Source organism: Ammospiza nelsoni, chromosome 13, assembly GCF_027579445.1.
Source record: "Ammospiza nelsoni isolate bAmmNel1 chromosome 13, bAmmNel1.pri, whole genome shotgun sequence".
NCBI lineage: Eukaryota > Metazoa > Chordata > Aves > Passeriformes > Passerellidae > Ammospiza > Ammospiza nelsoni.
In genome coordinates, this window is record NC_080645.1 from 14,959,274 (window position 1) to 14,972,519 (window position 13,246).

The following is a 13,246-nucleotide window of genomic DNA, read 5'->3' on the forward strand; positions in this document are numbered from 1 at the left end:
GAGAAGGCAAGGATTTGGTGGAAGTGCCCTTGAAGTGCCCCCTCAAACAAAACCCCGGCTGGGCAAGTCCACCAACCCTGTGCTGTGCTCCCAGCAGTAAAAGCAGCAACTGGCTCTTCTGTAACCAGATCCTGGCTTGAGGGGAGCTAGACTCAACAGTGGGTAACCCAATCCCAGACCTCATTAAAAATGTGCTGCTCATTGGACTAGAGGGCAGCAACTGCCTACACTTCTCTCCTCCCGAAAGCATCCGTTCCCATCTGACAATCTCATTTCAGCAGGGAAGTCTTTGCTTTGTTGCTCTCATGTCCCCACATAACCCTGAGGTTAATCAAGCCAGCTTGGGTTTCTCTACCAACTCCAGTCTCCCACAGTATGAAACCTCAGTGCGTTTTTCCTCCTAATTAGCTGTGCTCATCATTTTTTGGTTAACGGTGCTAAAAACTCCCACCTCAACAGGTCTGTGTCATTAGTAGGCTTCAAAAGTGCTTATTTTATAGATAAGTGAGAAAAAGCCGAGCATATCTATCCACATGCCTGTGGTGAGCAGGGGTAGGTATCTATTTCTGAAGAAACCTCACGTGGGAAAGAAGAATCCTAAATCCATGGAGGGCTGCTGACAAAGCGGGGGGAGAGCTTCAGCCCTGCAGATAGAGGCAGAAAAAACAGCTTTCTTGCTCTGTTCCCAAAAACCCTATAACTAGAGTTAAATGTTGCCTCTTTTTTTTTTTTTTTTTTTTTTTTTTAACTTCAAGCATACCAGGAATTGATTGCTTGTACACCAGGGCTGGAGTTTGGGTGTTTGATTTTGGTCCTGTCCCACCCCTCAGCTTGGAGGCAGCAGCTGCCTCTGCTGTTAATTTTTAATAGATTCTGGAAAAATCAGAGCAATTTCAGGGAATAGGCTGATTTTCAGCTTTCACTTATAGAATCACAGAATGGTTTGGTTTGGCAGGGACCTGAAAGAGCACCTAGTTCCAACCCCCTGCACTTAGGCTGGGGAAAGATCCCAGGTACCTCTGAGCTGGATCACTGGCTCCAGAAGCAGAGTGAAAGTCACCTATGGAGAGCTGCAGCACCTTTGCACAAAGCATTTCTCACAGCAAGGCTGCAGGCAGGCTCAGCACCAAGCAGAGGCTGTGAGTGTGCTCTGCAGGTGCTCTGGCCACGCCGTGGTGCAGAGGTGCCCATCCCAGAGCCAGCCCTGAATCCTTGACCCCGGCATTTCTCAGTCACCTTGTTTAGCTGGAAAATAGATCTAAGGCAACATCAAAGTCCAGACTGCTTTTTTTGACCACAGAAAGGGATTTACCTTCATGGCAGAAAGCAAGAGTCCCAACATCTGGATTGAATCACTCAGTCCTGCTGCAGCCAGCAGATGCTTCAACATCTGTGGAGTCCATGGGAAATACTGCAGCACTGCAAGTTGCAAAGCCTGTTAACCTTGAACATGATCTGAAGCTCTGACCCATTTCAGATTGTTAATTGGCCATGCAATTGTAACAAGAACACTTCACCAGGAAAACCACACTTCCCCTGCAGCCAGGAAGGAGGAGAGAGGAGGACAGGGCAAGTTTGGGTCTGGGCAGCCTGACCAACAACCAGTTTTGCTCACAGAGATGATTTGTTGGAAGACAGACCAATCTGCAGGTGCTCCTAGCTTCCTTCACAGGCTGCACCAAGGAAGAGCAAGGATACAAGAGACCCAGACTGCTTCTGTCAGGCAGCAATCCTGATGTTTGGGGTTATTGGAGAGCTAATTCAGGTACCACCATTATAGACAGAACAACAATTCACTATCTTCAACTTTCCATCCAAGCTGAAGCATATGAACCAATATCATAACTCCTGTCCTCCTCTGCTCTGGCAAAGCCCTGCAGGCAGGCAGACTCTCTGGGCTGATTTGCATTTGGTGCTTTTCAAGGATCTGCAGTAAATCGGGCAATTGGCTACTGTCCAAAGAACCACCCCACACAGTCACACAAGGCAGAGCTACACAACAGCAAGAGGCTCCTCCAGCTGCTCTGTGCAGCCCTGGGATGCTCCTGGCCATGCCTCCACCACCTCCAGGCACACAGTTGTGTTGGATGGTTTCAACAGACTCACTGAATTCCACAGGCATCTGCTAAGATCACAGGAACCAAAGGACGTTGTAGGTTCATGTCTGAACTGACCCAGTCAAAGCCCAACCTTGCACAAAGAACTGCCAGCCTGAATCTGGAGAGGCCAAGAAATGGCAGCTCATCACCTCCCTCCAAGACTGCTCTTGCAGACCATCAGTCCTGCCCTGCTCCAGAGGCTGGACTGCTTTTTGTATCAATTCCCAGTGGGAAGCAGTATGGGATATAATACTCCTCCTCTTTGTTCACACAGCTCTGAGGAGTCCAGTGGCCCTAAGAAGACCCAGCAGTGCCATTTCACATTTGGGAGGGGGGATGCACACACAAACCAGCTGTTTGGTGTTTGGAGCCAGCAGCTCTCAGTGAGCCACTGCCCCCACTGGCCCAGAGGTGCCAGCCAGCAGCACCAGCACCCTGGAGTGCCCTGTCACACCCTGTGGTGAGGGATGCCAGGTATTGGCTGCCTTGCAGCTTCCTGTGCTGGGTCAGGCTCTGGTCAGGCAGCTGCCCATGCCAACCCTGCCCACACTGCAGGTATGTTTGTACCTTGTGGTTTTCTGAGTTTGGCTAAAGCCTGTGCCAGGTGTGGGCTCACCTTTAAGGCAAGGGCAGGCTCAGGACAGCAAACTAAGGGAAGCATGGAGGTAGCTGCTGTCTCCCTCCCAGCCCAGGCCAAGCAGCTGATCTCCTCTCCCCTCCTCATCCCCACCATCCTCCTGGGGCTGACCTCTCCCAGCCCCTGGCTGCACAGGAGGGCATTCTCCTCCTCCCTGAAAACAGCTGTTACATCTCCTAGGAATACAAGATTAACACTTTCCTCACCCTCTACCCCCAGCCAGGCTGCATCCACTGGAGCCACACTCCTGGAGCAGCTGGACCATTGGGATGCAGAACAAAAGCCCCAAGGTCACAACCCCAGCCCACAGCACTGCAGGGACTAGTGACCACTCACTTTGCTAGCCCAGGGGATGCCTCATGGGAAAGCACAGCATCCCTTGCTCCCCTCTAGCAGCAGGTGGCTGCCCATCCCTGCTCCAGCCAAACCCCAGTCCCACGTGCAACAGTCAAAATGCAAACCTGCAGCAGATGGGAAACGCCACAACTTTCCAGCCCCTGCTGCTACCACAGGGTCAGCAGCTTTGCTCTGCAGCAGCTCTACAGCTGCTCTGCTATTTTCCCACTGAGCTGCACAGTTAGTTTTCCTTCAATCCCTGCCACAATTAAGTTTTATTTAGCCAGTGATGTCCGAACAGCACATGGGGCTGGAGCATCGCACGCAGAGCTCAACTTAGGGTTGTTCCTGGAAAGAGTGGGCAGCTGGAAGAGCTGAAACTCATCACCTGGGAGATAGAGCAGCACTGCAGCCACCTTAACTTGCCCTAGATAAGCATCACTGAACCTGCTGCAGGATTAAGACAGGAGCCAAGATGTGTATACAAGGAAATGATGTCCAAAGATTTTCAGGCTGAAACCTGCACTGCTCCATCAGGAGGGGACTTTGTGCCATTTCTCAGTTGATCTGCAAGGTCCAGCACAACACACAGCATGGCAGAAGTTCTGTCCCTGACCTCACACACCTTCAATGAGGCCCAGCATAGCCAGCATCATGCTTATGCTGCTCTCTCTGCCAGGCTTTGCTTCCCATTGGCAAGAGGAGGAAGGTCAGGCTTCCTTTCTCCCCGAGCTGATCCTTCCAGGCTGCTCCCACAGGAGACACGAGCAGCTACTCAATACCTAGTTGGCTGGAATTAATCCATAAAAGAATCAGGCTAATTACTATGCAAATGCTCAAGTGAGGGATGCCATCCCCAGCAAAACAGCCCTCACATCTGCCCCTTGGCAGGCACTTGCCAGAGCAGCAGCACGGAAACGCCAATCCCGCACCGCGGGCTGCGCCTCGAACCTGTAAAACCACAAAGTATTTACAGCCAAGAGCAAACACATCAGAGCTGCAGAGGTGTCACCTCAATGCACTGGGGCAAGAACACCTTGTTCCAGTCACTGACTCACTAATTATATAGGCAATGCCAGGGAGCCAGGGCTGCCAGAGCTGGTGTGCCACAGGGCACCTGGGAGCGCATGGCTGTCAGACATCCTCCCCAGGCAGCCCTACCCTGCTGCAGCTTTGACCTTCACTCAGTTGAATCATTCATTCATCCACTGCCTTGCTCCTCTGATCTTCCTCCTCCAGAGAGGATTCCCTGCACTTCCTACTGCTGCCACAGAACCCTTCAAGCTGGAAGGGGGACCCAGCTCTTGTCTTAATTTTCTAGGAAACAAGCAAACTCCTTTCTCCAGGTTCAGCACCTGCAAGCCCAGCACAGACATCCCCACCAGGATGCAGGCTCCTGTCCTTGGGAGCACTGCCAAGGTCATGCCCAGAAGTTTCCCTCCCCTCTGCATCCACGAGGAGCCAGCAGCACCTTCCAGGCACACCTGGAGCAAAAACCACCCCAGTTCCAGCACTTCCTCCTCATCTCTCCACTACCATTGCCTCACAGCAATGCACTGCTGACCCTGGCTCTCATCCTGCAGTTCCACTGCCAGGAGGAAGGAGTGAGAAACCATGTATATACCAAGATATCCTAAAGAGCTTTAGCCAGCAAGCCAGAGCTGTGCAAAACTTGGGAGCATAGCACATTCTCTGAGGAGCTCAGGACCACAGAGAGCTTTGGACCAGGCAGCCCAAAGAGGAGGCAGGCAGCAGCTGGGCAGCATTTCCCAAGGATACCCACACAGTGGAGGACCTTGTCACCAGCAGCTCCCTGGATGGAGCTCTGGATGAAGCAGTGATGCTCAGCACTAGGTAGCCAGCCCTGTTGAAGCCTCTAGAGATACTATGAGAACCTTTCTAAGAACAAGTACAACTCCAGAGGGGAGGAAGGGAAGGGGGAAAGAGGAGAGGGAAGCCCTTGGGCCAGCCGACGGGCTCCAAAGCCAGCTCTGTCCCATCTAATCTCAGGGCTTCCAGAGGAAGCAGCTCTCAGCATCATGCTGCAACTAGTGGTCAACACTCGAGGGGCCATTGCGACTCCCTGCTTCGCGGGGCAGATACAGCCTGGCCGGTTCTGCTTGACGTGGAAGAGAATGAGGGATGCGCTGGCAGCGGTGGCTGATCCCCAGCGGGACCCCACAGACAGCAGCGTCCTGCTGCCTGCGGGACACCCCACTCCGCTCCCCGCCGAGCCCAGGCGGTGCCGTCGGGGCGTCGAGGCCGTGTCCCCGCACTCACCTGTGACAAGGACGGCTCTGCCCGCCACCGGCAGCAGCCCGCGGGGCGCCGCCCGCCACAGCAGCAGCCCGGCGGCGGCGGCGGCCAGGGCCAGCCCCAGGGGCAGCGGCAGCCAAGCGCGGCACAGGCTCTGCAGCGCGGCCAGCAGCGCCAGCGGCAGCACCAGCCCCCGGCCCAGCGGCGGCCCCAGCCCCCGGCCCGGCCCCGGCGCCCGCCGCGCCGCCCGCAGCGCCAGGCTGCCGGCCAGAGCCGCCCACAGCGCGCCGTGCGCCCAGCGCTCCAGCCCCGGCTCCATCCCGGTCCCGATCCCGGGCCCGGCACGGCCCCGCCGCTGCCGCTCGCCCGCCCCGCCGCGCCCGTTTATAGCCGCCCGGCGGGGGAGCGGGGCGGGGCGGGACCGGCCGCCGCCAATGGGAGACGGGACGGGAGCGCCGGGCACCGGGAGCGCCGGGCACCGGCACCGGCAGCGGCAGCGGCGGCCGGGGAGGGGGAAAGGCGGAGCACCTTGGTACCCATTGCTCGGCTCGGCTCGGCTCGGCTCGGCTCGGCTCGGCTCGGCGTGGCGCGGTACTACGAGGCACGGCTTGGGACATCGTGCTGCCTGGGTAGGCGCGGCTCGGCTCGGCACGGTTTGGCTTGGTCAGTGCTGCTCAGGATATTCTGCTGCCTAGGTAGGTGTGTTCAGTGTTGCTTAGTCTGGCATGGCTCAGCTCAGCTCAGCTAGGGTCCATGATGCCACCCAAGTAGATTCAGTTCAGCACAGCTTGGGGCATTTTGCCAGCTCAGTAGACATGGCTCATCTCGGTCAGCACAGCTCAGCTCAGCTCAGCCCTGCTCAGAACATTTTGCCACTTAAGTAGGCACAATTCAGCTTGGTCCAGCTTGGCACAGCTCAGCTCAGAACAGCTCAGGACACCATGCCACCTCAATTTGCACAGCTCAGCTCAGTACAGACCAGGAGATGATGATGTGCCAGATAGTCAGTTTGGCTTGACTTGGCTTGGCTTGGCCCAGCTGAGCACCTGACATTGCGCCACCTCAGTAGGCACAATTCAGCTCAGCTTGGCATAGCTCAGTCTTGCTTGGGACACAATGCCACTCATTTAAGCTGAGTTTGGTTTGGCCCAGCTCAGCTCAGCTGAGCCCTGCCCTGTACATTGTGGCACCTCAGTAGGCATGGTTCAGCTTGGCACAGCTCGGTTCGACTCAGAACATTCTGCCACCTAGATAGGTGCAATTCATCTCAGCTCAGCTCAGGACAGTCGGGACACTCAGGTAGACTCAACTCAGTTCAGCCTGGCTTAGCACAGATTGGGATGTCATACCATGTACAGGACGGCTCAGCTCATCTTGGCACAACTCAAGACAAGGCACCACCTAGGCAGGCACAGCTCAGCTTGACACAGCTTAGTTTGGCTTGGCTCAGCACGTCTTGAGACATCATGCTGCCTAAATAGGCACAGCTTAACTCAGCAGAGCTTGACATGGCTCAGCATGACTCAGCTCAGCACGGCTTAGGGCATCATGGTACCTAGGCAGGCATAGTTCAGCTTGATTTGGCTCAGATTGGCTCAGTGCAGCTCAGCTCGACTCAGTTTGGCACAGCTCAGCTCATCTCATCTCATCTCAGTCCAGCATGGTTCAACTCGGTTCAGTATGGCTTGGTTATGCAGCACCTACAGCACAGCTACAGCTCAGCTTGGTTTGGCACAGCTCAGCATGTCATGCCACCTAGGTAAGCACAGTTCAGCTCAGCTTGGTTCAATTTAGCTCAGCTCGGCTTGGTTTGGCCTGGCACAGCTTGGCTCAGGCAGAGCTTCCTGGCAGGAAGTGCCATTGGATCCAGGGAGGCTTGGCAGGAGGGAGGCTGCCCGAGCCAGAACCAGTGCCACAGCACCCACACCCCATGGGACAGGGGAGCACAGGGCATGGCCACCGTCAGGGCCACCCCTCGCTCGGGTCCCCCTGCACAGGGCAGTGCCCTCAGGCCCTGCTGGGGAGCACCAGAGGAGCAGTGGCTGCCCAGCTCCTGCTGCCTTGGCCAGCCATGCTCAGTTCCTCAGTGCCCAGAGCAGGCAGGTGAGGTGTGAATCTCTCCCAGCTGCTCCCTGTGACTTGGGGACAATGACTCCAGGGGGATCCCAAAGCATTTCTCACACCCAAAGCAGGCAGTGCTCTGCCACTCACGTACCTGGTGTGATTCTGGGGCTGCAGCAGGGTGAGCCATGCTGGGAGCTCAGGTCCTGGCTTGCCCCAGTGGAGCCTGGGGAAGCCCTGCCATGCAGTGCTGGGTGCCAGGTCCGTGCCACCTCCAGCAGCTGCTGGCAGGAGCTCCCTGCACCACCTGGCTGGGGGACAAAGTCCTCTCCTTCCCAGGTTAATTACACAGGGTAATTGCTGCCGCTGGGCTCGCTTTATTAAGCACCTGCTTTAATATTTCACCAAGTCTCCGTACGCGGTGATCCTTCGTGCGTCCCTGTCGTGGGCCTGACTCTCGGCACTCTCTGGGCTCTCACGTGCCATCACCAACACCTCTCCCTCCCTGGTGGAGCCAGGCCCTGCCAGCTGTGCTGCCATCAGCACCAGCTGCCCCACCAGACCCCCGAGCCCTGTGGTGGTGGCAGCATGTGCCAGGGATGCCTGTGCCATCCTTATTGGAAACAATCTCCCTGGTACTGGCAGAAAACCACATTTCATCAGTGGGGATGACAACAGCTGCAGAAGTACAGCATGGAACAGGCTGGGGTGGTTTGGCTGGGGTGTGGTGGTGTCACCCAGCTGAGTTTGAAGTGCTCAAGGGAATGTTGGGAAGCCGGCAAGGTAGAGGAGGAGGGATGCTCCCAACAGCATGGCCGCGGGCTCTCCCACAGGAATCTGCTTGCTTGCAGCCCTGGGCTACTGAACCTGGTGAAAACAATAAGAGGTGACCACAAAGTAGAGCCTCAGGGAACTTGGGCTCTGAAGAGAACCTGGTTAAACCTCACCACACATCACGTCACCAGGGCTTGAAAAATCCTGTTGGAGAAAGGTTGTTTTCCATGAGAGGCCATCCCTGATTGTGCTGGCCAAGCTGGAAGTGCTGGGGCATGCAAAGGAGTGAAATCAGGGATATGGTGCTTTGCAGGGACAGACAGAATGTAGAGTCTGTACCCATGTATTTCACAGAGGGTAGATGTGGCCATTCCCAAATTGCAACATGAATTTCCACAACCCCTTGAGAGCTGGGTTGGATGTCCATCCATCCATCCATCCATCCATCCATCCATCCATCCATCCATCCATCCATCCATCCATCCATCCATCCCTTCCAGATCTCCTCACACATGGTCTCGGGATGCCCTTCCTGTGGGATACCTCAGATGGGTTTGTAGATAACTGTGCTGCTCTTTGTCACACCAGTCAGGCCTTTCTGTGGGTTTTCTCACCTCAGGCCCCATGTGGTGGGGCTGAACCAGCAGCACCATTTGCTGTCTCTGGCTGCTCCCCAGCTTTCCCCCAGAAGGCTGGTGTGCAGTCAGGGGGACTGGTGGCTCTTCCCTTGAAGACAGTGCCTGGCCTTGTTCATCTGCCCATTGCCCAACCCCGAGGGTGCCTCCCAGCCGCGCCGTGCTGTTGGGAAACGCCGTGATAGCCCCATTACCTTTTGACCTACTTGAGCTCTTCCGTACCCGTTCTGCTAATTACAGCTCACCTTTCACAGGGGAAGCAGGGCTGGTTCAACCACAGCCACCTCCCACACCTTTCCTGGGGCTGCTCAAGCAGGTCCCTGGGAGGGAGGACACACAAACCACATCTTCCTAGTGCTCCCCTTGCCCTAGGCTGTTCCTCCAGCTCCTGGAGCCTCCCATGACTAACAGGTTTTGAGATAATTGTTCCACTCCCTAATCTGATCTGCAGAAGATTCATGACATTGTTTTCAAAGTGCCATAAGCCATTTCCAGGGTCTCTAAGCCCATGAGGGTTGTGATTCATCCGCATGCTGCTGCCACAGGTACTTAATCTCCAAAACAGCAAGTCCTTCTTCCAGGGCTATTATCTCCTCAGGAAACGCCACCCAGGCAAGCGTCTAACAGGCCACTTTTGCCTGTTCAGTGCTGATGGATATTTGTGCCAGCTCTTGCTTCCTCACAAATGCCATAAGGTACAGTCCTTCCCTGGGAGCAGCTGTCTCAGGAGAGGGGACCATGGGGCTGAAGCCTCCTTCAATGTCACTTGAGGGCTGGGTACCCACCATGGACTGTCAAGCACACAGGAAAGGGGATGCTGCACTAAAGCACAGGGGGCTCCTTGTCTCCCACACAATGTCCTCAAAGTGCCCTTGAATGGACAAGGCTTCATCCTTCATGGTGAGGATGTGAGACGCTGGAGCCCATTGGCATCTGGGGCTGGAGACAGTTCAGGGGTTACAAAGGCTGTTGCACCACCTGGAATTTAACTCTCATTTTGCCCCAAAGCATCTTGCAAAGGACAGTGATTAATTACTCCTGGCACTAAATATTTGTGTCCCACTACTGAACTTTGTGCAGTAGTCTTGGTTCTGGTTGAACTTTGCTGCTGTAGTGGGAACTCTATTATTGTGGCATTCTTCTCTGGAGAGCACAGATCCTCAGGTGGCTGTGATTCAGCTAAGCCAGGTTCACCTCCAGGAAAGCCCTTCTTGCACCAAACATCCCTGTGATCCTTTCCCAAACCTAAGGCATGGGATACTGAGTCTAAAAAATCCCAGCCTGGAGGCACTTCTCATGGCACAGCCAACCTCAGCCACAGCCTCCATGGAGCCACCTTAGCTCTTTGTTCTGGCATCTTCTTCCTCTTCTTCCCCAGCATTTTCCATTCCTTGTTTCCAGCTTCATTGACAAAGGACCTTTTTTTGATCTTTCCTTATATTTTGAAGCTGTAAATCACAGGTGACCATTGGTGTTCATTGTCTGCTGCATTTGGTGCCATGTTGATGGAATCAGCCTGAGACCCAGGCTTTGATCCTCCATCTGTAGGGTGTTTCCACACACCTGAGCTGGATGGTGGGCACAGCTCAAAGCTTTCCCCAGCAGCTGGGCAGGACCTCCTTGCTCCTGGGGTGCTGTGGCTGGAGCAGCTCCTTTGCAGAGTACCAGGGCTGCTCCCCAGGAGAGCCTTGCTGGCAGCATGGAGCATCCAGCCAAGCACTGCCCCTGGGTCTGGCTCCTTCCAGACCCCCTTGTCTTCAGAACATTCCTGCCTCTGACTTGTTTTTTCAGGTTGCACATGATCCCCAGGTATTTACAAAACACAGCTCAGTTTCCAGACACATTCATGGCTTTGGGTGGTACCACCTTCTGCCCTGGCCAGGACCTTGTGTCACTGTGCCTGCACAGCCTTTGGCAGCCAGGCTTTCTGCACCACAGTTCCCCAAACCAGAGCTGATTTTGGGCTGCAGGGACCTCACTCCTTCAGTGTGGCTGTGGAACAGTGATTCCATCTCCTCTAATACTTAGTGTTCTCCTGGGTCATGTGTGGTACCATGCCAGGCTTCCTTTGCCAGCACAACATCAGCCTCCCATCTCCCATTTCTGCCCATCACAGAGTCTGTATCTCAACACTGGAGTGATGGGGACGGGGGAAATGTGTCTCCCCTTGGTCACAGGACAGATGCCAGGGGAAGCTGACTGGGCCGGGTGACATTCTGCTCCCTCTGCTCCTAGGCAAGGTGGCAGTAGGTCACAGCAGCTGTGACCTGGTTCCCATTCCACGCCTCCATCCTGCTGGGGAAGGTGGTTGCAGAATGGAGCATGTTGTCAGCCTGAAGTTGCTTAAGAGGGCTGAGGCCAGGAAGTGGAGTAGATGTCCTCCAGCTGAGGCAGGAGGAGGAATTTTGGGGGGGGTAGAGGATCATAATGCTTCTGGGAGGTGGCCAGGGTGCACCAGTATTTGCAAGAAGTGTTCGAGATGGTTCTAACCTGGGAAGAGAAAGGTTGTGCTGTCACTGATGGGAATTGTGCTTCCCACACAAGGTGGTGGGGCTTCATGGCAACCACGAGGCCAGGACCTCAGGCAATCCCCCACCCTGAGCTTGGGGGTGCCACTGGGGACATGCCCATGGAGCATGAAGCTGGAGCCGACCTCAGAGTGTGGTAGCAAACAGGATCCTGTGCTGGGACAGTCCCATGGAAAAGCTGGAATGGAGAAGGCAGGGAACATCTATCACAGTGAGGGTGGAAGCTACAGAAGAGCAGAAATGCAACATAAAGGGGAGCCAGGCTCATTCCTGCTGTCCCCTGCTTCTCCCCGCTGCCTGGAACGGGGCCAGGGCAGGATGAGGGCCAGGGACAAGCCGTGGAGACACAGCTGATCACAGGGGACAGGAGCCTGTCCCCGCCGGCCAGACAAACAGCCCGGACCAAGGACGCGGCTGTCATTGAACAGAAGACATGAAAGGGGCAGGCTGTGTCTCTGGATGGGGGGCCAGGGTGCAGCCCCGCCGGCTGCCAGCCAGGGGAGAACAAAATGAAGCCCATTGTTGTTGGCGAGTCGCTGAAGAGCGGCGGGACACGGGGCATCCTTTCGGGACAGGAAGCGTCCCTTAGGGTGGCCTCGCCTGCGTGTGGCCACCGTGCCCCCTCGTGGCAGCAAGGCACAGCTCGTGGTCCCGGGCCGGCTGGGCAGGAACCAAGCAGGGATGGAGGCACGGATGGGGATGGAGGAAGGAATGGAGGTGCTGGGTGCCATGGGGTGCCCTGGCAGGGTCGCTTCATCCCACCTCGAGAAGTCCACTGGGGGTGCAGCACCCCAAGCCCATCGCTGTTGATGCTGCCTAAGGCCACGTGTGTCCCAGGTCCTCACCAAGCCTGTCTGACTGCTCCAAACCCCCCTCAGCTTGCAAAGGCGCCTCCAGCATCCTGCCACCCCCTCTCCTTCTCAGGGGTCACCCCTGCTGGTCATATTTTTGGCATAAATGACTTGTGCTGAGGCCAAGCCAAGCACTTCAGGCGCCACTCAAGGGCAGCGTGTGTCCAGGGCCAGGCTGGGAATCCTGGAAATAACACCAAGGCTGAAAAGAAAAAAAAGGTGGAAAAACCCAAACACAGTCCCCTGCACCCTGCCTCAGTTTTCCCCAGCAAGCCCTCAGGAGTAACAATCCTGGGGCTTTGACACATGCAATGTCATTTTAGGTACCTGGAGTAGGTGCAGGGAGTCAGGAAGATGCTTTCTCAGCCCCTTCTTCCTCCTGTGGCTCATTGTTACCCGTCATAACCTCTTTGTCCTCTCTTTGCAGCCCCAGGTCAAGCACCCAGAGGCCAGGAAAGCCAGACCATATCTTGAGGCACTTCTGGGACACTTGCAGCTCTCAGTGTGGCATCTTGCTACTTTCAGGGCCACTCAGGAAGATCTCAGACACTGCAAACCGGGGCAGGCAGACATGTCCAGCCTCGTGGGAGAGAAAAAACCCTGGGCAGAGATAGCCAGGAGGAAAAAGCTGCCCTGCCCCGTGGAGTTTTTCTTCATTCCTTGAAGGCCACAGGGACCTGCTGTGCGGGATTCAGGGCTGGAGGCAGCGCCAGGGCAGCACCGAGGTGGAGCTGTCGTGATGGATGATGTGACACCATTCCCAAATGCCTCTACCACAGGTGAGAGTGCCCAGAGCACTGGCAGAGGGGGATCCTCAGAAATGGTACCCACTGTGAGGAGCATTGCACCCCTTGTGGGGTTTAACCTGTGTCTGGCATGGCATGAGCCACACTGGGACAGGAGGTGGCAGGAACATCTCCCAGGCTCCCATGGGGACAGGCAGATGCTGGCCTTGGTGCATTTACAGGAACAGGCAGCCTGTCTTTGCCGAGCACTGGTATTTCTGAGGCTTGCAGCTGGGGAACACACGGCTGCTGTGCCCTGGACCTGCTCCTAGAGGGGAACAACC

At 55.8% G+C, this 13,246-nt stretch overlaps 2 protein-coding genes across 2 annotated transcripts in view; both read right to left on the reverse strand.

The window, feature by feature from the left end:
* The window catches only part of HSD11B2 (hydroxysteroid 11-beta dehydrogenase 2), a 49,909-nt gene extending 44,262 nt beyond the window's left edge, over positions 1-5,647 (reverse strand). The window contains exon 1 of the mRNA XM_059481776.1: positions 5,353-5,647. Coding sequence (XP_059337759.1) covers positions 5,353-5,647 — 295 coding nt within the window. The remainder of the gene's footprint in view (positions 1-5,352) is intronic.
* The window catches only part of TPPP3 (tubulin polymerization promoting protein family member 3), a 202,740-nt gene that overhangs the window by 44,262 nt on the left and 145,232 nt on the right, over positions 1-13,246 (reverse strand). The gene's annotated exons all lie outside the window — the stretch shown is intronic.